The sequence below is a fragment of the Mixophyes fleayi genome, chromosome 8 (assembly GCF_038048845.1).
Source record: "Mixophyes fleayi isolate aMixFle1 chromosome 8, aMixFle1.hap1, whole genome shotgun sequence".
Lineage (NCBI taxonomy): Eukaryota > Metazoa > Chordata > Amphibia > Anura > Limnodynastidae > Mixophyes > Mixophyes fleayi.
The window spans coordinates 107,508,742-107,535,850 of record NC_134409.1 but is presented as its reverse complement, the minus strand read 5'-3'; the positions used below and the strand labels follow the sequence as shown (position 1 = coordinate 107,535,850).

Sequence of the window (27,109 nt, the reverse complement as noted above, 5' to 3'; positions counted from 1 at the left end):
ACCAAATTGTGTACCGGGGCCACCACACTACGCAGTCCAGATACTTGTTTGGTGGAATTCAGACCAGTTGAGGGTTTTATTATTATATTGTGGGGACCACTCTATCTATACCACACTACAACTCTATACCACTCTATTTAATACTTTAATTCTATTTAATACTTTAATTCTATTTCATACTTTAATTCTATTTAATACTTTAATTCTATTTCATACTTTAATTCTATTTAATACTTTAATTCTATTACTAATTACCATAAAGAGGAACTGCCGCTTCTATTTAATACTTTAATTCTATTAGTAGTTACCATAAAGAGGAACAAAATAAACCAATTTTACCAAAAGTATAATATGACTTAGACTTACAAACACTACACTTGAAAGATGGTGCCTTTAAATGAAAAAGTCAGTCTTCATTGCACGACTATGTGCAACAGGGACAGTTTTTTGGTTTACAAAGTCAATCAATAACACTTGGACCCTGTCTGTCTTTAACATACTTGATGGGATCTCAATGACGAATTGTCTGTACCATGTTTGGAGGAGGTATTGTGGCCCCGGTATCAAATTGTGTACCGGGGCCACCACACTACGCAGTCCATACCCTTTTTTGGTGGAATTCTGACACGTGGAGGGTTTTTTAATTATATTGTGGCCTCGGTACCAAATTGTGTAGCGGGGCCACCACACTACGCAGTCAAGATAGATAGATGCGTATCATAGATAAAGTACATTCAGTGGTGTGAGGCAAATTGAAAAATATTCAAAATGCACTGACATTATCAAAAACAAGAGGTTGTCACACGCTAAAACTCCAACATGTATATGATGGAGAGGATGGAGGAGCAGCCGTATGTGTAGTGTAATGCAGACCTGTTGAAGGTTTTTTATATATTTTATTGTGGTGCCCAGTGCCCACTCCTCTAGGCAGTCCAGGTACATTTATTGGTGCGAATCAAACAAGTTGATGGTTTTCTTATTATATATATTGTGGTGACCCACTCCTCTACGCAGTCCAGGTACATTTATTGGTGCGAATCATACAAGTTGATGGTTTTCTTATTATATATCTTGTGGTGACCCACTCCTCTACGCAGTCCAGGTACATTTATTGGTGCGAATCGTAAAAGTTCAGGGTTTTTAATATATATTGTGGTGACCCACTCCTCTACGCAGTCCAGGTACATTTATTGGTGCGAATCATAAAAGTTCAGGGTTTTTAATATATATTGTGGTGACCCACTCCTCTACGCAGTCCAGGTACATTTATTGGTGCGAATCAAACAAGTTGATGGTTTTCTTATTATATATATTGTGGTGACCCACTCCTCTACGCAGTCCAGGTACATTTATTGGTGCGATTCATAAAAGTTCAGGGTTTTTAATATATATTGTGGTGACCCACTCCTCTACGCAGTCCAGGTACATTTATTGGTGCGAATCATAAAAGTTCAGGGTTTTTAATATATATTGTGGTGACCCACTCCTCTACGCAGTCCAGGTACATTTATTGGTGTGATTCATAAAAGTTCAGGGTTTTTAATATATATTGTGGTGACCCACTCCTCTACGCAGTCCAGGTACATTTATTGGTGCGAATCATAAAAGTTCAGGGTTTTTAATATATATTGTGGTGACCCACTCCTCTACGCAGTCCAGGTACATTTATTGGTGCGAATCATAAAAGTTCAGGGTTTTTAATATATATTGTGGTGACCCACTCCTCTACGCAGTCCAGAAAGATACCTTGTTGCAACGTTTTGGACTAATAACTATATTGTGAGGTGTTCAGAATACACTGTAAATTAGTGGAAATGCTTGTTATTGAATGTTATTGAGGTTAATAATAGCCTAGGAGTGAAAATAAGCCCAAAAACTTGATTTTTAAACTTTTTATGTTTTTTTCAAAAAAAATCCGAATCCAAAACCTTAAATCCGAACCGAGACCTTTCGTCAAGTGTTTTGCGAGACAAATCCGAACCCCAAAAATAACGAAAATCCGGATCCAAAACACAAAACACGAGACCTCAAAAGTCGCCGGTGCACATCCCTATATTATATATCTACTTGCTTTTCTTGGTTACAATGTGGTACGGTAAACACCTCACCATACAATTAGGTTCTATTATGTAAGTGATAATACCAGTCTGTATGGTTACAATTCCATCTTGTAACTATACAATACAGAATATAAATTCTTACCTAGTAGTCCATGAACTCCTGCAGAAAAATTATGATCATCCAAAGTATAAAATCCTAAGAAATCTCTGTGGAGAGGGTGCTTTTTCCAAACTTCATGCAAAATAATAATAAATTTTGCCCCTTTTCCAAATGAAACTGTCACATTCTTTTTCTTGTTGATTACCAAATTGAACCTGAAATAATGAATACATAACAGTGTATTGGAACAGCTTCATTTATCTTGACCATTACTTCTTAAACATCTGCATTTTTAAAATGGTTACAAACTGAATAGACAGCTGAAATGTCCTGGATGAGCTATTGTGATGGGACAAATGTTTGTGTGAATTATGATCAAACGCATCAGGTAAGTGCAAAAGACGTGCCATTGAAAGTAGACCTGAGGTTTCTTTTCCACCACTTCCAAGGATATGTAATAAAACTAGAGATGGGCGGGCTCGGTTCCCCGAGATCCGAATTCATCCGAATTTAGCCTATCCGAGTACCGAGCCGAGAACGCTCGGTACTCTCCCGCCCATTCGGATTCGAAATCGAGGCAAAACGTCATCGTGATGTATTTGTATTTCTGAGCTCGGTTCTCGTGAGATTTGAAAAGCATAAATACCAGCCTCCACAGCAATCCATCACCATTTGACAGAGGGTGAAAACAGGGTTAGGTCACACTGGCTATATCAGCGCAGGGACAGAGCAGTAATTGGACACATTATTGTTTGTATGCAATACCATTGTAATCTTAATACCAGTTGTTACAGCAGTAAGAAGAGGATAGAGGAGGGTTTTTGCATTAATATTTCTGGCTGTCAAAAGTCCTGTTTGTCAGCAGTGTAAAAAAATAATATTTAGCACTCCCAAGTGCTTTTGGGGTGTCCCCCATTCTTTTGCATTAATATTTCTGGCTGTCAAAAGTCCTTTTTGTCAGCAGTCTAAAAAAAATAATATTTAGCACTCCCAAGTTCTTTTGGGGTGTCCCCCATTCTTTTGCATTAATATTTCTGGCTGTCAAAAGTCATATTTGTCAGCAGTCTAAGAAATAATATTTAGCACTCCAAGTGCTTTTGGGGTGTCCCCCATTCTTTTGCATTAATTTTTCTGGCTGTCAAAAGTCATATTTGTCAGCAGTATCTAAAACAATTTGTAGCATTACAAGTGCGTTGGGCTCATAATGGATTCTAAGCAGTCCACATATGAGCAGAATCAGCAACCAGGTTCTGTCACCAGTCCTGATGGTAGTGTTCCCAGTACGTCATCTGGGAAAGGCGATGTCAAACTACAGTCTTTTGAAATCAGTAAAAAAAACACACACCAAAAATTTTTTGACGGTGTTGAAGCGAAAAAGAAGTGTAACTGAGGAAAAGTTAAGTGCCGATAAAAAAAAAATTGCCAACATGCAATTCTACACACGCAGTGGCAAAGAGAGAATAAGGCCTTCACCTTTCTCTATTAGTGACAGATCAAAAAATGTTACCGAGCCTACAAGTGGTGCACAACTACTGTTACGCGTCAAAGCCGAGCTGCAAGATAACAGTAAGGCAGTAGAGGATAATGTTTGCTCTGAATCACAAATGGCACCAATCCTGTGGAGAGTCCATCCAACAGTGGGATGTCTAATCGTAAGCATTCTTTTAGTGTACCCATAAAGAGGGACCCTTTTAGCAGTTCTGCTGATGTGTGCCTGAACAGCCCGAGTGTAGCCGGTGATACACAAATTGAGGATGCCACTTTGGAAATAGAAGAGGATGAGGGGGAGATTTCTGTAGGCGAGGGCGCTAATGAGGATGTTGATGAGGATGAGGTTGTTTGTGTCAGTCCTGCACCAGTGGCAGCCGTTCTGGCACATGACAAGAAAAAGGCCATTTTCATGCCAGGCCATAAAACCAAAAAATCCACATCTTATGTGTGGAATTATGTCTACCCCAATCCAGACAACAACTGTATAGCCATTTGTAGTGTATGTTAAGCCACAGTCAGTCGAGGGAGGGACCTTGACCATCTTGGAACCTCGTCTATGTTACGCCATTTGACGAGAGTTCATGGCAAAGTGTTGGGAAAAGCTGAAAGTTCTTCCAAAAAAATTACAAGCACTCCATCATCAGCTAGGACCCTCCGCTCACCGACATTCCGACGGCTACACAATACACCCACCACACCATCCTCATCAATATCCTCAGTAGCGCTCGGAGTTAGCCCTGCATCCCACTTTTTAAGACTGGATGACTCCTGCACTATTATTGAGTCCTCTGAAGAAAGCATTAGTCTCACTGCTGCTGCTGCTGTTGCTGCTGATGGGGGTGAATCGTCAGCCCAGAGGAAGGCCAAGAAAAAGAGCAGTCCTACATTTCGACAATTAACTGTGAAACAATCATTTGCTAGGGGAAGCAAATATGACAGCAGTCACCCAGTCGCCAAGCGAATCACAGACGCCATGGATGCCATGTTAGTGTTAGATCTACGTCCAATATCCACAATAAATGCAGCTGGTTTTTCACAGTTAATTGAGGTTTTGTGTCCGCGTTACAGAATTCCATCGCAACACCAGTTTTCCCATAAAGCTATTCCACAACTCTACCAAAAAGTGTGTAAAAATGTAGAGATTGCGCTGAAAAATGTCATTCTGCCCACTGTCCACTTAACCACTGTCACTCACCGGACTGTTAGTGCCTCTAGGTTGGGACATGAGTCTCTCTCGCTCCTGCCGGCGCCTCTCCTGAGCCGCGGCCGTCCGCCATCTTGACTAAGATTGCGCATGTGCAGAAACCCTGAACTGTTAATACCTCGCCTCTAGTCTCATTGATTAATTAATCACCTCTCAGTACTTAAGGCACCTGTTGCCCTATTACCTTTGCCTGTTCTTGGTTCTCATTCCTTGAGACTCTGAGGTGTTTCCTGTTTCTGCTCATGTTATCCGTTATCTGCCTGCTTCTGGACAAGTCTCCTCTCCACATCGGTAGTAGAACTTATCCGCTGCAGACTACTCTCGCTACCTCCGTTACCTGCCTGCTTCTGGACAAGTCTCCTCTCCACATCGGTAGTAGAACTTACCCGCTGCAGACTACTCTCGCTACCTCCGTTACCTGCCTGCTTCTGGACAAGTCTTCTCTCCACATCGGTAGTAGAACTTACCCGCTGCAGACTACTCTCGCTACTCCGTTCCATGAATGCGCCTGGACAAGTCTTCCCTTCACATCAGTGGTACAACTTGCCTATTGCAGACCACTCACGTTGCTCCGTTACTTGCCTGCACCTGGACAAGTCTTCCCTTCACATCAGTGGTATAACTTGCCTATTGCAGACCACTCACGTTTCTCCGTTCCACGCCTGCACCTGGACAAGTCTTCTCTACACATCAGTGGTAAAACTTGCCTATTGCAGACCACTCACGTTACTCCGTTCCATGCCTGCGCCTGGACAAGTCTTCCCTTCACATCAGTGGTACAACTTGCCAATTGCAGACCACTCACGCTATTCTGTTACACACCTGTGCTGGACAAGTCTTCTCTACATATCCGTGGTGAAACTTACCAGCTGTAGACCATTCATGTTTCCTTGTGATATAGCTACTACTCTGCATGGTACCTATTAGCTGGACTAAAGTCTACAAGTGCCTCTGTATTGTAGCTGCAAGTCGCTGACTTTTCTACTATATTGTTGATTGGTCTTTGCCTAACGTTATCCAGTTATCAAGTACTGGCCTGCTATATGCTACCTGCGTGCTAAGGCACTTGGACTCTTTTCTCATTTTATCCTGTTTACTAAACTGCTGTACCATCACAGTTCCACGGTGCCAAGACTCAGCATTTATACTATTGACATTCCTTTCCTCTATTCTACTGTATGGTTCCACTGATTCACCACACTACCCAGAGGTCCACACTTCTGGTAAGTGTAGCTACACCTGGTGAATTCTGGGTAAAACTCCTAGTGCCCGTGACAACCACAGATATGTGGACAAGTGGAAGTGGTCAAGCCAAAGACTATATGACTGTGACAGCCCACTGGGTTGGTCATTCACCTTCACCAGCAGGAACAGCAGCAGCATGTACACCAGTACGTAACATTTGTCACAGGCAGGCCACTCTTTGTATCACCGGCTTCACTAACAGGCATACAGCTGTCAATTTTTTACGCAAACTAAGAGATGTGATTGATACATGGCTTATACCACTTGGACTCTCCCCAGGATATGTCATTTCTGATAACGCCAACAATATAGTGTGAGTATTACAGCTGGGTGATTTTCAGCACATACCCTGTTTTGCTCACACCATCAACTTGGTGGTGCAGAGCTTCCTAAGAAATAACCGTGAGGTGCAGGAGATGCTTTCGGTGGCCCGTAAGATTTCAGGCCATTTCAGGCATTCTGCCACAGCATGCAGGAGATTGCAACAGCTCCAAGAGCAGTTTAACTTGCCCTGCCACCAACTTAAGCAAGAGGTGGTAACTAGGTGGAATTCCACCCTGTACATGATGCAGAGGATGGAGGAACAGCGCAAAGTCATCCAAGCGTATTGCACAAGCCTTGACATTGGGAAAGGAGGGAGCATGTATTTCACTCTTGCACAGTGGGGAATCCTTTCAGTGCTGTGCAAGGTGCTGAAACCATTTGAAGTTGTGATGTGTGAAGTGAGTGCAGATTGTGCTAGTTTGAGCCAAGTCATTCCTTTAATTAGACTAGTGAAAAAGCAGCTTGAGAAACTGAAGGAGGAGATGAAAGCAAGCAATTCCTCAAAATATTTTGGCCTTGTCGATCAAGTACTTAATTCGCTTCACAACGATCCTCGAGTTATTAAGATCTTGAACTCAGAATAGTACATTTTGGCCACAGTGTTTGATCCAAGGTTTAAGACCTACATTGAGTCTTTTCTTCAAAATGAACGAGATGTGAACTTTTGCAAAGGAGCTATTGCTCAGCAAGTTGTCCGCTGAACTGGGCCTTGGCTTGACGACGTGTCCTCCTTCAGTTTCTCAAGCAGCTGCTGCTCGTAAAAAATTTAATTTCCAAAAAAGAAGCAGGGAAGACGCAGAGGGCAGACCAGAACAGTTTAACATCTGGGCTGGTTTGAAGGATTTTTCTAAAAAATGTGTGACCTTGCCCATAACTCCATCCAATATGAGTATTAACATGCAAAGGATGGTGAAGGATTATTTTCAAGAGGTAATTGATATGGAAATGTCAGACAGTCCCTTTCCTTACTGGGAAGAAAAGCAGGCAATTTGGAAACCCATGTACAAACTTGCTTTGCAATACTTAAGCTGCCCACCCTCCAGTGTGTACTCTGAACGAGTGTTCAGCACAGCAGGGAACTTAGTCAGTGATCGCCGTCGAAGGTTACTTCCCAAAAATGTGGAGAAAATGATGTTTATAAAAATGAACTACATCTTCCACGAGGAAGGCCTTCACCATCCAAGACATCCAAGCACTGACTGTTCTCTAATGGCGGATTCAAGCAGCGATGAATTGATAGTCTGTGATGACGTACACACTGATGAGGGTGAGGATGAAGCTCCAGATGATGATGATAACATCTTTTTAAAACTTTCTAAGTAAGTGCAATCTACCCCCAAAGAGGAAAGGGACTTGGGACATTTCCATATCACGTACCGTCTTGAAAGGCTGCTGTTTGGGCAATTTCTCCTTAAGGGTAGGGTGTCATACACAGAGTGACCCCAAACTGTCTTTGTCCATTTCTCTTAATATTGTACAGTCTATAAGGGCTGAATTTTTTGGTATTTTATACAAGTGGAGGGGGGCCTAGAGAGAGACAGATACCAAACTGGCTTTCTCCATTTCAATTAATATTGTACAGTCTATAACGGCTGAATTTTTTGGTATTTTATGCAAGTGGAGGGGGGCCTAGAGACAGAAACCAAACTGCCTTTGTCCATTTCTTTACATATTTAAGTATAAGTTTAGGGTGTAATATACATCCAAAGACGATGGCTGCATTGCCAATATTCATAGATGGAGAGGAAGACAATCTGGTTTGTGTGTAGAATTAATGAAGGCCTACCAGGAATTAAACTGTTTTTTGGATAATTTATTAGCTTTACAATTACATTACTTATCCAAGAAACAGGTGGAACACTAAATTTGGTAATTTTAGGCCCAAAAACATTGCTTCTTAAACAAAATAGCAAAACACAACCAAACAAAACCAAAACACGCAATGACTGTTTGACAAAACCAAAACCAAAAGACGACGGTAATCCAGATCCAAAACCAAAACCAAAACCAAAACACGGGGGTAGGTGAGCATCTCTAAATAAAACAAATCCTTTTGTTGTGGAAAATGTCTCTGCAGCTCATTGCTGAACATCCATGTAACTGTGCCCTCTCCACCCCTTAAATCTCATTTAAATATCTCATTTAGTAGGGAACAGCTTGATCAACCCAGTACTCCTTAAAACACTATTATTATCATGTTCAAATTCGCTGCACGAAGTCAGAAAAACAGACACATGAAGTCACAAAACATTATTTTAACTGTGGGCCTGCAGTTTTGCACTTCTGGATATGACTGTTGTGTATCAGTGCACACTGGAGAGAAAGGTTATGGGCAGGGCTGGATTAAGGGAATGGAGGCACCTGGACTAAGGGGGCCTCCATTCCCCCATGAGGCCCCTCATGTGAGCCGCCATCCGTGAGGCCGGCTCACTGAGGCCCACCCTGTGAGCCGCCCCCCCAACCAAGCACTTACCTCCTTCTCCTGTCACTGTAGTCCTTCTGCGACGCGCTGTAAGCTCCTTACTGAGGAGATCTCGTGAGAGTGAGACTCCTAGTCTCACTCTCACGAGATCTTCTCAGTAAAGAGATTACTGAGCGCTGCGGAAGGACTACAGTGACAGGCTCAGAAGCAGTGATCAGGCCGGGGGCGTCCCCATCCCCGCACCGTTCAATAGTGCTGCTGAGCCAGTGCCGTAATTAGACATTTTAGTGCCCTAGGTGAGACAGGGCATCGGCGCCCCCCATCTAAGTGGGAGTGACATTAGCAAGTGGGTGTGGCCAACCTAATGTGGATGTGTGGCTAGCACTTTACTGAAAGAATTCTGTTACACATATTTGCAAATGCATCATATATCTATATCTATCTATCTATCTATCTATCCTAGCCAGTCATCGTTCGTCTTCATTGAGAGACAGCACTTGCAGACTCCTAAAAGCAAAGCCACAATCCTCAAGTTATGCAGCGTCTGCCTCTGCCTGCCAGGATCAGCTTACCCATTGGGTGGTTGGCACCATTGAGGATCACCTCCGCCCTTACATGCCCAAATAAGGTTGTGACCAGTCAAACTGGGAAGATCAGATATTAGTGGCATTTTATTTTTCTTCTCCAGATTCCAGAAGAATATGGACTCATGCTCAGAACACTTGTATGTTGTGAACCTTATTTTTTTTTTTTTACTTTTCCATTATTATGTATCTGGACTCTTATTTTATTTTATTATTTTTTTCTGCATGGACCTTGTGAAAAAGAGAGGATGTTCTGCAACATCTTTGCTTTAGTCTCGTAAAATGTGAAATGATGGGACTGTGGCGCACTGAATCAAATGTATCAGAAAGCACAAGGTATTATTTGTTTTGGTGGTGTTCCCATTTGCACTGGTCATTTCCCCTAACAAAGTTTCGAGAGTTAGATTACAGTTTTGAGGGTGAAACATGAATGTAACAGGTATAGAAGCTTCACTGCTTTACCAAACTATGAAAGCAGTATCTGAATCGCTTCAATGAAGAAAGGATTTGCTGCAGTAAAATGAAGGCTGGCTTTGGACAGATATAGGAAAAGAAATCCTGTTTATTCAGTATTTGCTTTCATATCTTAGTTCATTTTGCAGGGATGAGACAAAGTGTACAGGCACTTAAAAATTTTGATCTCTTCTCAGTTGCTGCATACCTACCTGCATTTCCCACTGTGGGTGCATTGACATTAATATAGCCTAACAGACTGGAGTAGCTATATTAAATATTATAAGTGAAGTACTTGGGCAGGGCTCACGCAGGATTGTTAGGGGGGTGGTTCCCCCCCCCCCCCCGCTGAAAAAACCCCAAAAAAACAGCGAGAGAGCTGCTGTGCATGCGCCCGCACATGCGCAGCAGCTCAGTTTCGGCAGCACTGTACTATACAGCAGCCTTGGCGCTGTCAAAGAAGCGTCCGCGGCGGTGCTGTATACAATACAATACAATACAGCACCGCCGTGGATGCTTCTTTGACAACGCCGCGGCTGCTGTATAGTACAGTGCCGTGTGTAGGAGCACTTTGTTAGCGGAGAGGGAGGGGTTTCTGGACACCCAGAAACCCCCCCTGCGTGCGCCACTGCTGGGCACTGTGTAAACCATATCTTTTAGATAGAGGAATTGAGACAGAAATCTGCTGGTGATTGATGCAGTTATGACTTTTTGTAAAATAAAGTAATACTTATATGAACTTGTGCTGGGTTCTATAAAGTAAGTTAGAAAGCAGGTGCAAACTGTAAATGAAAGTTGAAGTGTGTAAAGTTGGATCAAAGGATATTTTTATGAGAGAAAGAGAGAGACTTTTACTTACTTCCGCATGCGTTCCACTGACAGGAAGTTCGGCATTTGGAACGCAAGTTTGAGTTCCAAATGCCGAACTTCATGTCAGTGGAACGCACGTTCCACTGCTAAAATTAAAGGGTGAATGTACAGAGGCAGGTAGCGGGCGGCTGCTGCGCCCCCGTGGCCTTGCGCCCTGGGTGACGGCACCACCCGCTCATGCCTCGTTATAGCTCTGAGCTGAGCACTTTCAAGGGTCCCCTGGATGCCCGAGCCCCCTGGGCTGTAGACTAGTTAGACCTCGGGTTAATCCGGCCATGGTTATGGGAGAGGCATAGTTCTCACATGGACTGTACTTATGAGCTAGTGCAGATTTGCGAATTTAGTGACTATTGAGTAACATTCATTCCTTACCCTTCCTTGCTTACAGATGTTATTTCTCCCCATGTGAACATTTCCGTGTCATCACCATTTAGGATAGTGATCATCTGAGTGGTCACCTCAATTTTCAGTCTTTTCTCTCTGTTTACAATTCCCAGTCTTCCAAAATAGGTTTCATTTGATATCACATTGTTGTCTGTTTTCTTATTTCCAATAAGCTCTGCGTTGACTGCAATGCCTAAGGAAGCAAATACACTGACACTATTATCAGAAATATTCTTTAAGGAGTGATTTGAGGATTTTATTACAAATATATATGATTGTTTGTTTTATGTTATTACTTATTACTATTAGAAAACTGTTCATAAAATAAAAAGTATTCTAGTATTATAAAGTTATGTGATGCCCAGTAGCAGGGGGGCATCTGCCCCCGGGGCCGGTCCCTTAGTGAGCTACATTGGACTGGGTCACTGGACCACCTGCATTTTTTTCCTTTAAAATGTTCCTAATAGGCTGTTGAGTCAGGTCTTCCCCCCCAGGCTAAAATTTGCCAGCACTTCCCTAGTGATGCCCTAAGACCTGTGAGAGTGTACTGGAATTATCTTATAGTTATGCTATGCTCCATATTTCTAGTGGTCTGTAGGTTTCTATTATACATCTATAACAAGCTGCAGGGCCTGTAAGGTGCAGGACTTAGGTTCTTTTCAGAGTTCCATTATGTCAAAATCCAGATTTGTGGAATACTTGTTGGTTCTCTTCTCTAGTATAGATTTAGGTTATAGTCCATAATTATGCTGGTATTAGCCTAAGTGGATAGTTTGCTGCCCAGTTTGAAATGGTTATTGAAAAAGATAATACTAATATAAAAAACTGTGAGGCCTATTTATAAACTCAGCCCTGATTGCGGCAATATGGTTGATTTTTGCATCGCTACTTATAGCAAAGATAAAACAAAAATCACTTATCACTGCAATTTAACAAATACTTATCGCGAGGACAGTCCCACAGCAGTAAGTCATAAAGCAGTTCCAACTATTTGATATTGTCTGCATAAAGTAACTAAGTGGTCTATTCAACATGGTTGGGGTGAAATGGACGATTAGGTGCTGCATATGAATGTTTAGAAAGTTATAGTAAATAAGTTATAACAAGATATAACATATACCTTATAAGATATAACTACTGAGATATTAAAGATATAAAGAAAATATAATAAATATAATATAAAGCACTATTTTCAGAACTCGTGCTTTGTGTGCTTACGCAGAAGTAAAGCAGAACATTATACGCTGAAAACGCAATTTGCATCAAACTCCACATGGCCCCCATAATAAATAACATATAGGTTATAAGATATAATATATAAGTAATACTACAGACTTGTGAATTATATGTAGATCTAAATCTAAGATATATATTTTTGATCTAGAGAAAACAAAAAAAAGGATGATGTAAAAATCGGCTACAAGATGAGTGACAGCTTAAATAAAATGTCACATGACACAAGGCAATGTAATGTATAAAAAGGAGGACTATAATAAAGCTATAGCATACCTAGTTCTTGGTCCTTAATAAGATTCAGCACCACACCGGGCTTCTCTTGAATATTGAAGCATAATGCGTCCTTCTTGTGTGGAACATTTATCACAAAGTGAGGGTCTGCATCAGCTGAAAGTACACATAACATAAAACGATCCCTTCTTCCTGATTTAATATGAAGCTATTCACATAATTGCAGTGAAATTGACTTCCTTATATTTGCTAAAAAGATTTATTATTATTATTTTAAACTGTATTTTAAACTTTAAAGCAATAACATTTGTCTATCTTCTGTCACTCAGAAATCTAGTTCTTCATATGCCTGGGTGACTGAATTCACCAATATACACACAACATTTGCATTACCCAGGGGAAAAAAATAATTCCATGGGACTAAAGAACAAGTGTCCTACTACAAGCATAAAACATCTTCATCAGTGCCATATATATCAGCTTGCAAAATTATTCAACCTTCTAAAAAGAGAACAGATTTGTCTTTATTAAAAATTACACTTACACAGATTGATCCAGACATTATTTTATTGTGAACCTGTATGCTCTTAAAGTACATTTTCAAACTCATAATTCATTATTTGTCTGCATATTTTGTTTAATTTATTTTTTTAAAAAGGAAACTGAAAAATGTTGCTTCCATTCAGCATTCAAACCTTGCAGACTAGTACTTGGTAAAATCAACTTTTGCTGCAATAACAAGTTTAAGGGCTAGATTTACTAAGCTGCGGGTTTGAAAAAGTGGGGATGTTGCCTATAGCAACCAATCAGATTCTAGTTGTCATTTTGTAGAAGGTACAAAATAAATGAAAGCTAGAATCTGATTGGTTGCTATAGGCAACATCCCCACTTTTTCAAACCCGCAGCTTAGTAAATCTAGCCCTAAGCCTGTTGGAGTAAGTTTCTACCAGTTTTGCACAGTGTTTGGTAGTGATTTTTGCCCATTTTTGCTTGCAGATTTGCTTCAGATTGTTCAGGTTGATTAGATGATGCTTGTGGCCAAGGATTGAGATCTGGGGGTAAATACATCAAGCTGCAGGTTTGAAAAAGGGGAGATCTTGCTTATAGCAACCAATCAGATTTTATCTGTCATTTTGTAGATTGTACTAAATAAATGAGAGCTGACTGATTGCTATAGGCAACATCTCCACTTTTTCAAATATGCAGCTTGATAACTTTACTCCCTGGACTCTGACTTGACCATTGTAGATTCACCTTTGTAATGTTCAACCAAGCTAGTGTCCCTTTGGCCTTGTGTTTGGGATTATTATCTGCTGAAAGGTGACCTTTCTCCCAAGCTTTAGTTTTCTATTAGACTGAAGAAGGTTGTCTTGCAGTATCTCCCTGTATTTTGCACCATCCATACGTCCTTCAATTTTAACAAGATGACTGGTCTCCGCTGAGGAAAAGCATCCACACAACATGATGGTGCCACTCCCATACTTCACTGTTGGAATGGTGTTTGCTGAGGAATGGACAGTGCTAGGTTTGCACTACACATAATGTTTTGAATTGGGTTCAAAAACCTCAATTTTTGCTGCATTTGAACACAAAACTTTATCCCAGTCTGATGTTTTCTGGCAAACACCAGGGGCTAGATTTGCTAAACTGCGAGTTTGAAAAGTGGAGATGTTGCCCCTTAGCATTATAGCATTTATTTAGCACATTCTACAAAATGACAGCTAGAATCTGATTGGTTGCTATAGGCAACATCTAAACTTTTTCAAACCCGCAATTTAGTAAATATACCCCTAAATGTGCTTTGATGTTGTTTATGTTCAGTAAAGGCTTCTATCTAGCCAACCTCCTATATGGCCAGTTGTTTGTAGAGCTCTTGATATGGTTGACTGGCAGGAATGCACTTAGGAGATGTCCCAAGTTGTCCCTGGAAACCCTGCCCTACTTTCTGGACTTGTAGATAGGCAGGTCCCTTCCTCAGGACCAGCCACTGTACTATTGTGTATCTTCAGATCATCCCGTAACTCCTATCTACATTGTGCATCCCACCAGGTGCGGGTTGGCAGGTTGCAGCCCGGGGGGTGCACAGGCGGCCGCATCACATGACACGTATTGCATCCACGGGGGGGGGGGGGCATCCGGCCCAAACAGCTGTTAGACATAGCGGCCCGGGGGACCACTGCCCCCCTGCCCCCCGGTCCAGCCCGCCCCTGCCTCCCACCCCCCCGTTTTGCAGGAGTGTGAAGGAAATAGGAGAGGTAGAAAAAAGTCTGCCTCTAAAATCTACAGAGCCAGGTGGAAGAAGGTAAGTGTGGTGAGAGAATCAGAGGGAAAGAGGCTGTTACTATAATAGTGGTGGAGGCTGGGTATTAATTTAATGGTGAGAGTGGATGATTATCATTTAAAAGTGGGTGGGAAATATCTTTCTGTAATTCCTTCTAGTGGCGTTTTAGTAAACTCTGCACCCCAGTGAATACAGGAGGGGTCACCTAAAGGGCAAGTTAGGTGTTTGTTAAAAGTGACACAAGCAGGTTGCTATGGTGATAACCTAGCCCAACCTGTGAGAGACTGAGTGAGAAGAAGGAGGGGCTGTCAGCAAGGTGGGAGAGAGCCACCATAGGAGAGACAGAGATAGGGACAGGACCAGCAGAGCTGATGTGAAAGTTGGGGACCTTGGACAGTGGAGGTGGGTGTTCCAGGGTCCCCTGGCATTACCCAGGATTGGGTGAGTGGCGCTTGCTGTCTAGAGACAATCACTACTGTCCCCTAAGCAAGAGTGGGGAGCCCATAAGGGTAAGGACCTCAAAAGAGAAATGGGGATTAATGCATGCAGTAGTGTGGCTGCACATACAGAGGGGTGGAGTCCCTAATCCCAGAGAGGGGTAGAACCCCATATCACTAAAGAGAACCCTAAGAGAGAGGGGAACATTTTGCATGGAAGAGACCCTGGTAGAGAGCGTTGCTGTGTAACGGGTGCCAGAGGAGACAAAGTCACACAAACTGCAATACCCCTCCCGACACCTCAGGTACTCACCCGATCCTGAGGGACAACTATGAGACGCACCATATCTTTCTTCTCCACGAATGGAAACCACCCCTCACACCTGGTCACATGTCCTAAGCCGCCCGGGTCCGCTCAAAATCAGCCACTCCGCAGGCATCCACCCACGGCCTGAGCCACGGCTGTTAAACTGAAACCTTGGGGTTCAGGACCTTAGGTGACCTTTTGGACTGTTAGAGGGGCCTTGTATGCCACTCTATTCCTTCTACACTACTCAAGGAACCAAGTGTTCCTTGGGTAGAATCTATAAAGGGTAGGCAATGTGCAGCAGGTTGGGGAAGATCGGTTGGGAACCAACATCATGGGCAGAGTGCCCTCCTAAAGACTACCAGGACCTAATGTCCTCATCACTACCAAGGGTCTAACACCCTTCTAACCACAAGGGCTTTTTGCCCCACTATAAACTATGAAGGCCTACTGTCCCAACCAACACAGGGAACCTAATGTCCCTCTAACCACAAGGGCCTAATGCCCTTCTAACAAAGTCCCAGTATCCTTGTAGCAATCAGGGCCTGCTGCCCAGCTACCGTATCAGGAGCCTCGCGCCCCAGGAAACAGAGGGCTGTGCCTCTCTACGCCTTCGGCCCTCCTTCTATAAGGGGCTGGTGCCCAGCTAACTCTGGGCCTTCCACCCTACCTATACTCAAGGGACTAATGCCATTCTAATAGCTATGGCCTTCCTGTCCAACTACCAAATGGGCCTTGTGCCCACTCACTAAGCAAGAGGGCCTTGTGCCCCAATCACTAGCTAAGGGCCTTGTGCCCTGCACCTAACCTCTATAGCCTAGTGTCCAGAACAAGGGGAATAGTACCCCAGAACTACCAAATGGGCCTCCTGCCCAAATAAACCCTTATTATGCCCTAACTGTGCCAGGCCCTTGCGCCCACTTCCAGTGCCAATGGGCCTAGTGCCCGAAATGCCCACGGGCCTTCTGCCCGAACTAACAGAGTATTTTATACTTACCTGCTCTGCGTAGGATACTCTACTTGCCCCAGGGACTCCGAGTCTTCCAGGCCCTCCAACCGTCAGTGCCTCTTCTCCTCTTCGGTGTGCTGTTTCCCACTGTCTTCTTGGCAGGGGTGCTTTTAGCCGTTACAAGGGCTACCAGCCGATGAATTCTTCTTTTCTTTGATCTCGGCGTCTTCTGACTTGCGTGCAATCTTCTTTTCTTGCCGCGCCGTTTTCTCCGTCGTCTTCTCTTGGCAGGGTAGCTCCTAGCCCTTATAAGGGCTCCCTGCCACTTCCCCGGGCATCCACATCTACTTTCCTTCTGGATGTCCTACGACGTCCTCTTCCGTCGGCTGTGCCACCGAACTGAACTGAAGATGGCGGCGGCCAACGGCTTATAGAGCTTAGATTGGCTCATCGCGGCGCCAAAAATTCAAATGGTCGGAGGCGAGACAGGATTGGCTCTCAATAACCAACACTATTTTTCGTCATTGCTATAAGGCAAACTACCACCATAGTAAGAGACAAGTAGTTATTAATGTTTGTTATTATGAGGACACAACACTTCTTTCAACAACCACAGAAACTATATTAAAATATAGATTAAATATTATTCTTATAACTATAAGTAATACTTTACCCCCGTATAGCACAGGAATATCCTGATAGATGTCATCTGCTAAAATAAATATTACAACAATTAAAATAGACAACAATCTAAAAAGAATAGTTTGAATAAATGCTTTGTTTTAAAAAATCAATGCTATCTTTTCTGAGTTTCAAGACAATTGTAACAACTAATGTAAAATGTGATAAGTTGCGCTTTGCCCAAATCAAACTTTTTTCAGCAAGTTTGTCAGTGATATGTCAACCACATGTGAAAGTGTGAACTACTATAAAAGTGCAATATACCCAATGTTTACAAAAGCGTCACATTGCAAATCACTGTCCCAAACATTTAGCCATTATAATAATATAAATTGTCAGATGTATGAACCTGCAATTTTGCAAATTACCACTATCTCACTGTGAAAAACATCAGATTAAAAACACTGCATCATTGAATCTCTGTTGAGATTGCCAAAAACACATTTGTATATGCAGACCTATGATGTCTATAAAAAGGACCACAAAACTGTACTATTCTGTGGGTGTATGAAGATGGAGTCAGTAAGCTATTATTTGAAGATTTTGTTAGCAGAAAATTAGCTTGTTGTTTGTGAACAGAGGAGAAGGAAGGAGGAAGATCAACAGCACTAGCACCAGGGTTTCCTCTGGTTGCCCAGACCATGTGATTTTAGAGCACACTTGACCCTGGAATCCCACTCAGAGCTGGAGGTTGTGCAAATGTTTAGTTTTAACAGAGCAACCCTCCTGCAGCTGGATAAGCAGATGAGAGATGATCTAAAGCCATTAACATCTTTCTCCAATGCAGTAACTGGGATGCACAGCATAATGTGTGCTCTACATTTGTTTGCTCATTCTGTGTGCTCACAGGTTGTAGGGCTCACACAGGCGACATTCTCCAGGCATTTATGTGTAGTGTTATGTGCTCTTACACATATCTGCTTCCCTCACCAGAATGCTGAATGGCATGAGTTGAATACAGAAAAAATTATCCCAAAAGGGATTAGGGCGCACACTGGAGGTAACTGGGATAATGCCTAATATATGAGAGAAATAGGGAATGGAGAAACCTACTAATAGGTATACTACTTCGCTGCTGCAGACCTTCAATGGGTAGCTCACTCCCACAATAGTATTAGAAAACACAAAACAACAGATGGGGGTCGCGCTGCTAGTAGTCAACAGTATAGAAAACAATTAATTTGGAGGTTCTCCTGTCAATTGAGAAAAGACAATCCACATTGGTTAGATTATAACTCTGTATTTAATAAAATTGACAATGGTTTTATGTTCAAAGTGAGCTAAATTTGCAGTCACTTAATAATCCAAATAACCTGTATAAAAACACGTATATAAACTGACAATAAATTAAAAACAAAAACAGAACAAACAAATAACAACCGCGGCTGCAGAAAACGATGGTGTACACATAAAAAATAGTCCAGATATACACATAGAACCTTGATTATGGATCCAAACATCAAACTTAACAGTGTGCACTGATCGATAGTATGGTCTCAGATAATAACTGCTATGAGTATTCGCCCGTTGTAACGGCCTTTAGCTCACTTTGAACATAAAACCATTGACAATTTTATTAAATACAGAGTTATAATCTAACCAATGTGGATTGTCTTTTCTCAATTGACAGGAGAACCTCCGAATTAATTGTTTTCTAATGGCATGAGTTGAAGTTAGCTTTCTGTAGGCTCTCAGGATTACCTTCAACCTATGCAACCAAGTAAAGGGCATGTATAGGTTTTTTGAAAGAAAATGCACAGATGGGGGCGCGGCCTAGCCAACATCTATGGTTCACTGGTATAACTAGTGCTCCTTTACTACAGAGTAAAAAAGACCCATTTTTAGGGTTTCCCCTTCTCCACAATTAGCTAGAAATATTTTGAGTAAACTATAAACAACGAGGGACACAACGGAAAAGATAATATCAGCATTCCACTGCTATTTCTGAAGTTTGCCTGCGGCAACAATTTGGTGCCAAGTAGTGTCGAAGTCGTATAATTGGATGAACGAAAGTATATTGGTTAATATTGTTTTATTGGTCGATTGCACTCAGTGGCACGTGGCATACGGCGTTTGCAAGGTAGAATACGCACATACAAACTCGCATTACAACATTTAGTTATTTATGTAATTCATATTCATATTGGTTCCGTTACACAATCATTTATGAGCAGATAGTATTTAGTTTATTATTAGTTTATATAATATGATTATATGTACACTTCATTGTTATTTAAGGTTCAGGTTAAAGGAGATGTGTCATGTCTGATATCATATTAATCCCCTTTACATCAGCAGCTGTCCGGTGCATTCGGCGAAGAGATCGCACATTGCATACTCTAGTTATCGATGTTAGGGAATAAACCTTTAATATGATACTGACCATAAAATGCTAATAGACTAATTGTAACTGGAGATTCAGGCGGGAAGAACAGAGCTCATCCCCTGGAGAGATGACCCCCACCTTTGGATTCCTTAGATTGAACCAGCCTATGACCTGTTTACCCTGGACCCATCTGAAGTCTGGACCTATAGAAGCAAGCCACGTCATCTCTATTGTTCACTCTATAACACCTACTGTATATATAATCATAGCTGCACCCCCACTAGCCTCAGTCTACTCTGACCACAGTATTCTAGACAGATATACTGTGCACTGGGGCCCGGGGTAGCGCAGCGGTATGTATGTATCTTTTGGTATTGACTGTACTGTATCATAATATAATAATGTATTGAACTGTTGACTATTTACATCTGCTAAAATAAATCACTTTGTGCGTTAGAAACACAATACAATAGCTTGTGCAATGCTTATTTGAAAACTATAGAATTACTTTAATAATTTGGGGTCTCTGAGTTTGGAGGTTACGTTATCGGCAGGTATGCAACGCTTACGGTTTTTGGTTCCTCAACAAAGGGTGGATTGACGGACGCGTCTCATACGGGAAAGAACGCAATGTGTTCAAGACCTGTGGTTCACATTGTGTTGCGAAACCGAATGTCCGTTGTTGCATAGTCTGAAGGTACGCTAGTTTGAATCTAGGGACAAGAAAGAAAAATGTTTCTTTTGATTGTCGTTTTACGTTTTAAAGGGTATTGCATTGCAAAGCGTATGTGTACTTCCTACTTAGCGTATGTGAACTTCCGGTAAGATTTTCCACGTGGTTAAACAATCGTTTTGATAGTTATTATATGTGCATAGTATAATTACTTGTGAAAGCCTCTGAGACATTATTACTATTGTTGGGAACTTTTGATTTTCTGCGCTGAAAAGGTGTATAGCGTGTGATTTTGTAACGTAGATACACTGTTTATTGTTGAGGTGCTCAGTTGCTGTCTGACGAGGCAGGTTGCCCGACTGAAGGACGGTATACAGGGCAGGTATACCGGGAGTGAAAACAAAGGAAGTTTTTGCGCGCGCTCCCAATAGTAATCGCAACGGTTATTTATAGTTAGTATTTGTAAGCGTTGCGATCGGACCACACGGCAAGGAAAGCCGTGATTGTAACTTAGGAAGGCAGCGGGGAGGAATTACAATGGAAAGGCTGGTTGATTGTATCGACTTTGTTCTACCGGTTGTAATAAACTCAACAGATTTTTGTGGCTTAGCCAGGGTATCGAGGAGCTGATAGCCCTTGGGTCCCACAGTGATATTTTCTGTGTTAGGGGTCCTCGTTTGGTACGAGAGGAAGCGAGTGGACGCGGCTTGAGCAAATACGTCCATGGCCAGTAAGAGATCTCTAGCGGTAGAGTGTTTATAATAAAGGGCATTGTTTGCTGGAAGGGACAGAGTACTGCGGTGTTATCGGTGGTCCGCATAAAGGGTATTGTTCCAAATAGGTGATAAACATATGCTAGAAATGGCCAGTGTACTGCCTAAGGAAGGCCTTATTGATTCAGCAAGGTTTCGTATGTGTAACAAATATGGTGCATACGCAATGGCTTATTGCGACACGAGGGTCGAGATGACCAAAGATTGTGTTAGGCCTTTCCCAACAATAGGGAGTTTTAATGCAGAGGTACTTAATAACGTAAAAGATAAAGTATGGTTGATTAAGTCAACGGAAGTGAGAAATAAACATGCTGATTGTTTAAAAAACTGTGGCAACACGTGGCAGAGCAGCGAATGCACAGCGGAAGTAGGTGTGGCGAAAAACACGTGCACAGCGGAAATGAGCGTACCAGAAATGAGCGTTCCGGAAGTGTGCGTTGCAAAGCATGGTGAATTGAGCGCAAGCACACCCCAGAAAAAATTTGGTCGGGGCGGAAAGTACAGCCAATACCAAAAATGTAAAAACTGTAACTAGTAACTTGTATGTTGTTTTAAGTAATGTTAAAAGTAATGTTTCAGGACAAAGAAAAGGAACGACCCCACCAGCAGGGGCAGCGGCTGAAAGTGGTGAGAATAATGTAAAGGTTAACACAGGGGGAGACATCCATTGTACTGCAGCAGCAATTTCAGCAACTAGTTCAGAACATAGTGATTTGGTAGACTTACATCCTGTCCGCACAACAGCAGTTCCCAATGGGAAGGCGGACAAGGGTGGTGAAGTTCTCTTAAAACATGATCCATGGACTAGGTCTGAAATATTTTCAATTATGTCTGATTTCCCTGATCCTAGAAAAGATTTGGCCAAGAGTCAGAAATTTATAAGCCATTTAGGTAATGCACATGAGCCTACTAATAAAGAGTGGCGAAGGGTGCTTAGAGCCTGTCTTCCTCTCGATATTGATACACAAAAGTTCATTAAGGATTGTATGTTGGAGGAGGATGAATCCTTAACCGAGGATGATAATCAGGACAATATTAGACATATAATCACTCAGTTGCCTATATATTTTCCAGTGATAGTGGACTGGAGTAAAATTTTTACTATCAAACAAAAGGACAGTGAAAAAGCAACAGAATATTTTTGCAGGACTCTAATGGCGATGGCCAAATATACTGGGGATTCAGACATAAAGGATAATGTACACTACAGGGAGGTTGCTGTTTCAGTTCTAATGGATGGCCTCAGGGAAAACTTGAAAAGAAGGGTGCAAACCTTATTTCACACTGGAGAGGAATTACTGTAAGTGTTCTCAGGGAGTCAGTTATAGGACATGATAAAAATATATGTAAAAAGGAAAAAGCACAGAGTGAAAGGCTAATGATGGTAAGTAACCCAGCACCAGAGGGACTGCACACAAGACCACAGTATAATGACACCTGGTTTAAGGAACAGAAACGACATGAGTTGAGGAAGTGTTTAAGATGCCATAAAACAGGACATCAAGCAAGGGGCTGTACAATGACAAGAGCAGAAACAAATAGACTTGGGCCACCTAAGGGTGAATTACATAGACACCCACAGAGGTTTTCCAACAGGCATCTGCACACCCCACAACAGTAAATGTTTGAGGGAGAACCATAGTCAACTAAAAAAAGATCAGGTTATATCTGTAGTCCTACAACCAGGCAAGGTAAAGGTTAAAACTGTGGTAAGTATTAGTGTGCAGATTTAGAAAGAAACTGATTTAAAAGGTAATCTTTGTTGAGTTTGTTTGTTTGTTTTATGTTGTCAAATGCTTGTTTTCCTAATCGCTGGCCTAGGGAAAAGAATGAAAATGTTTGTTTTGTTTGCTGTTTTAAGATAACTATCTTGTTTTTCTTCTCACAGATAAAGGGTACACAAAAGATATATAGACTTAGTGTTTAAAGGGGTGGGATAGAGAAATAGAAGAATTACTCTTGAAAGACTAATTAACAATGGATCATTGGAACACTCTTTGTCTTAGACTGCAGTAACTCATGATAATTTGTTTGGCTGAGAATCATTATCCAAAAATGAAGTATGTACATACTTTGCTCCAAAATATCGTTTTATGTATCTCAAATGAGTCATCAAGATTGAATTTTTTACATTTCTCTGTCATAAGTCAGAAAGTCCGTTGAAAAGGTATGTAGTTAATGTGATACCGAGTTCTTAATGAACAAATGACGGATGACACTGGATTGCACGGTTGACGTAAGACCCCCTAGTCAAGTATGGGGAGGGGTCATAGTTTAGCAAATAGCTAAGGGGATTAGTGAATTGAATACAGCCATTTTCCCCATAAAGTCCAATCCAGCTGTCATTTTTGCTGTTAAATCTCCCTTTCTGCATGTATGTTTGTTTTCAAACCCTTGTATTCAAAGCTTTGTATACCTATTATTCATTGCTCCCTTATTTCTCATTCTTTACATCTATGCTAGTACCTCTCTATCTTTCTTTATTTCTTTCTTTCTCTCTCTCTCTCTCTCTCTCTCTGCTCTTGTATAGATACGAAAAGACATAGACATAGTCTCATTAATGGGGCTAAAACATATTTTTTTTTTTCATAAGACAAACTCAGGGATATACACACTAGATTGACATGAGTTACAGAAACAGTCAGGGGTTTGGTGTTATGTGTATAGAAGCTGCTAATATTAAGCAAAAAGTTTTTGTGTGGAAATACGAGTCATGTTTTTTATAGATTGCATATCTGTTTTTTTTTTTTTTGTGTTTTGTGCCTCCTGTACAAAAATGTGCCTTTATATGTATGCACAAAGGGTGGATAGGAGATTGCTGGAGGTTAGGCATACAGATATGCATCTCTGTGTAGAACATTGGAGTAGGATTTGTGCCACAAGATACGACATAATGTGAAACCCTAGAAAATGTAGAATTTTCGTGTTTTATATTTTTTCCCTGTTAAATTGACATGTACTGGATACCGTTATATTTGAAGAAAGTGTTATATAAATAGACCCCTTTGCCTTTCTCACTTAGTCAAGTAGCTGAATGTGAGGTACTGAGAATGGCATGTGAGTTGGCAGAGGGAAAATCGATTGATATACATTGGTCTTCAGCATTTTTCTAGTCTAGGGGGCGATGTGGAGTTGACTGAAAAATCTTTTTATAGCAATACCAGCACATGAGTGGGACACTACATACAGGACTTTATACAGTGACACAGTTACCAATTGAAGTAGCTGCTAGTAAAGTCCACACTTACACACATGACCATACATGGCTGTCACACCAGGGCGAACATAGCTGTCAAATAGACAGCAGAGTTTTATGTGACAGCTAACAAATCTATGTTTTGTTTTGTTTTTCGTTGTATTGCTTTAGTTTTAAAATGTGAACACACACACACACACACACATTCACGCATACACATATTGGTTAATATATGAAGATTTGTGTTACCTGAAGAATTAACTGTATGGAAGGTGAAGAGATGTGGTGAGGAGTCTGGTGGACTCTGGAAATATGGACAAGGTAGACCAGTAGCTCCCAGAGTGTATCTTCCAGACCCAGCGGAGGCAGCACATGGTCTGGCTCAGCTGGGTACAGAAGGTATGTGCAAGCTGGTAAGAGTATATTGGGGTGCACCAGACATTTCTTCTCAAGCTAGTAGGACGGCAACGTCCTATCTTGATTAAGAGAATGTCAGGAAAATGATACCAATAGAGCCATCCCATATCTCTCCTGCAGATGGGGTTTTCTCCAGGTAAAACAAATCCACGTCATCCAATTACCACCATGCAGGATCCTCAAGTATACACTGGTGTACCAATGAAATATGTCTGGGTAAAGGTGTATTGAAATGTGTCTAATGTATTACTGTGTCATACTAAAAGCTTTTGTTATTCAATGTGATAGCCCTAGAGTTATAATAGGTGATAGGGTATTCATGTTATTGATAATAGATGTATAATGTATGAGTAGTGGTAACAAATCACATACTTTCGATTAGCCACAAACCAGTGTGGACATAAAGTAACGGTACTCGGTAGAACGAATTGAATAGAATAAGAGTTGGAACTCGATTGAAGTGACTGATAGCTTCGCCCACTAGTCCTTCCCCGCTACCAAAGATCACTCCTGGGCTGCCTCTTAACCTGTTGATTTTTTAAATGTTCTTGATCCCTCTTAGGATGAATTTGTAACGGAGAGTCTAGTCTAGACCTTGAGAGGGAAAGTAAACAGTGAGACAGCAACCGAGAACGTCCAAAACACTGTTTCCTGAAAAGTCACACTAACTGTCAGGATGTTGGATCGGGAGAGTAAGTTGTGGAACAGTAATTTCTTAGGCTCAGGTTATTTGACAGACAGGTACCTGGTGTAGGCTACCAGCATCACGGCTTCAAGGGTAGCAGAGACACACTGGTGCCCATTCCACCCACTGCAGAGAAGCCAACACTCAGAGAAGGGTCCAAGGGCACTCATGAATCTGTTCTGGAAGGCCTCGAATGCAATAAGTAGCACCTGAGCCAAAGGCTAAGACAGCTGTCCATCATGAAGTTGTAGTTTTTCCTGTTCTATGTTTCTTTCATTTCATTCTCTTCTCAGGGCGGTCAATTCTTTTAATTATTGGCAGGTGATAGAGTCTGGTTCAGGTAATGATGATGAGGTATTGGGGATGAAGGAGAAGTTAGTAGCATAATCGGTCCAGCCAATTACTCTATTCAATTCAGGGGTAAAGGAAAATTTGGAAACCTTGGAGGTTGGAGAAAGTGTGAGGGGCTATTGTCTGAGTAGCTTTACGTCCGTAAGTATGGTGACCCCATAGTTAAAAAGAGGTACACCCAGCGATGCCAGTCCAGTAATATTCGGACTTGAGCAGGCATCCTTGAGAATGATTATCATTCTTGTGTGGGTAAGGTTTTAGACCAAACATAGTGCTGGGCGTGCTTTCACATGCCTCAGTGATTATATCAAGTAGGACTAGTTCTCTTTCCACTAAATATTCTTGAGATACCCGAATTATGGGTGGGAGGTCACTAGGGGAAAAGTACAACACCTAGGTCCCTTAGTCTGGAGTCTCCCAATATTTTGCAAGCCGATCACTGTTTCATGTACAAAGAAACCTGAGTATTGGGAAACTGGGAAGAACGAACAGACAATAGCCCGCCCACAAGTGTTGATGAAAAGAACTGATGACATTATTGGAAGAGTGTATATTAACGAAAGCTGAAGGAAATTGTATATGGCATTATTGATAGACATAGGATGATGCTATTGATGAACATGATGTGTTTAAATGTATTCTGAGCTTAATGACATGCGTTGGGCAGATGAACCTGTTAGACATGAAGAACTGTAGTAGAGTATTCTGGATAACTGATAAATGTTCTATTGTATTCTGTACCCTCCCAAATAATGTATTATGTGTTTTATTGCACCCTTGAAGGGCATACAAAATGTTATCTCCAAGCTCCAGGAATGTATGGTCTATAGTAAAAGAAGAAATCGTTTTGAGGATTAAGACTCTCTCTTATGATAACTTGTTTTCATACACCAAGGGGGACTTGCATTACATAGCAATGAAACGTGGTACTGAGATCCTTCATATAACATCTTTAAGGTGATAGTTTATTATACTATCAAAGGGTGGAACTGTCGAAGTTATATAATTGGATGAACGAAAGAATATTGGTTAATATTGTTTTATTGATCGATTGCACTCAGTGGCATACGGCGATCGCAAGGTAGAATACGCACGTACACACTCGCATTACAACATTTAGCTATTTATGTAATTCATATTCATATTGGTTCCGTTACACAGTCATTTATGAGCAGATAGTATTTAGTTTATTATTAGTTTATATAATATGATTATATGTACACTTCAGTATTATTTAAGGTTCAGGTTAAAGGAAATGTGTCATGTCTGATATCATATTAATCCCCTTTACATCAGCAGTTGTCTGATGCATTCGACGAAGAGATCGCACATTACATACTCTAGTTATTGATGTTAGGGAATAAACCTTTAATATGATACTGACCATAAAATGCTAATAGACTAATTGTAACTGGAGATTCAGACGGGA

At 41.5% G+C, this 27,109-nt stretch overlaps 1 protein-coding gene across 4 annotated transcripts in view; it reads right to left on the bottom strand.

The window, feature by feature from the left end:
• Window positions 1-27,109, bottom strand: part of LOC142099562 (inter-alpha-trypsin inhibitor heavy chain H3-like) — a 214,513-nt gene that overhangs the window by 10,611 nt on the left and 176,793 nt on the right. For all 4 annotated transcript variants that reach the window (XM_075183110.1, XM_075183112.1, XM_075183111.1 and 1 more), the window contains 4 exons: window positions 17,252-17,287; window positions 12,647-12,760; window positions 11,126-11,330; window positions 2,203-2,375 (listed from right to left, as the gene is read on the bottom strand). In XM_075183110.1, coding sequence (XP_075039211.1) covers window positions 2,203-2,375; window positions 11,126-11,330; window positions 12,647-12,760; window positions 17,252-17,287 — 528 coding nt within the window. The remainder of the gene's footprint in view (window positions 1-2,202; window positions 2,376-11,125; window positions 11,331-12,646; window positions 12,761-17,251; window positions 17,288-27,109) is intronic.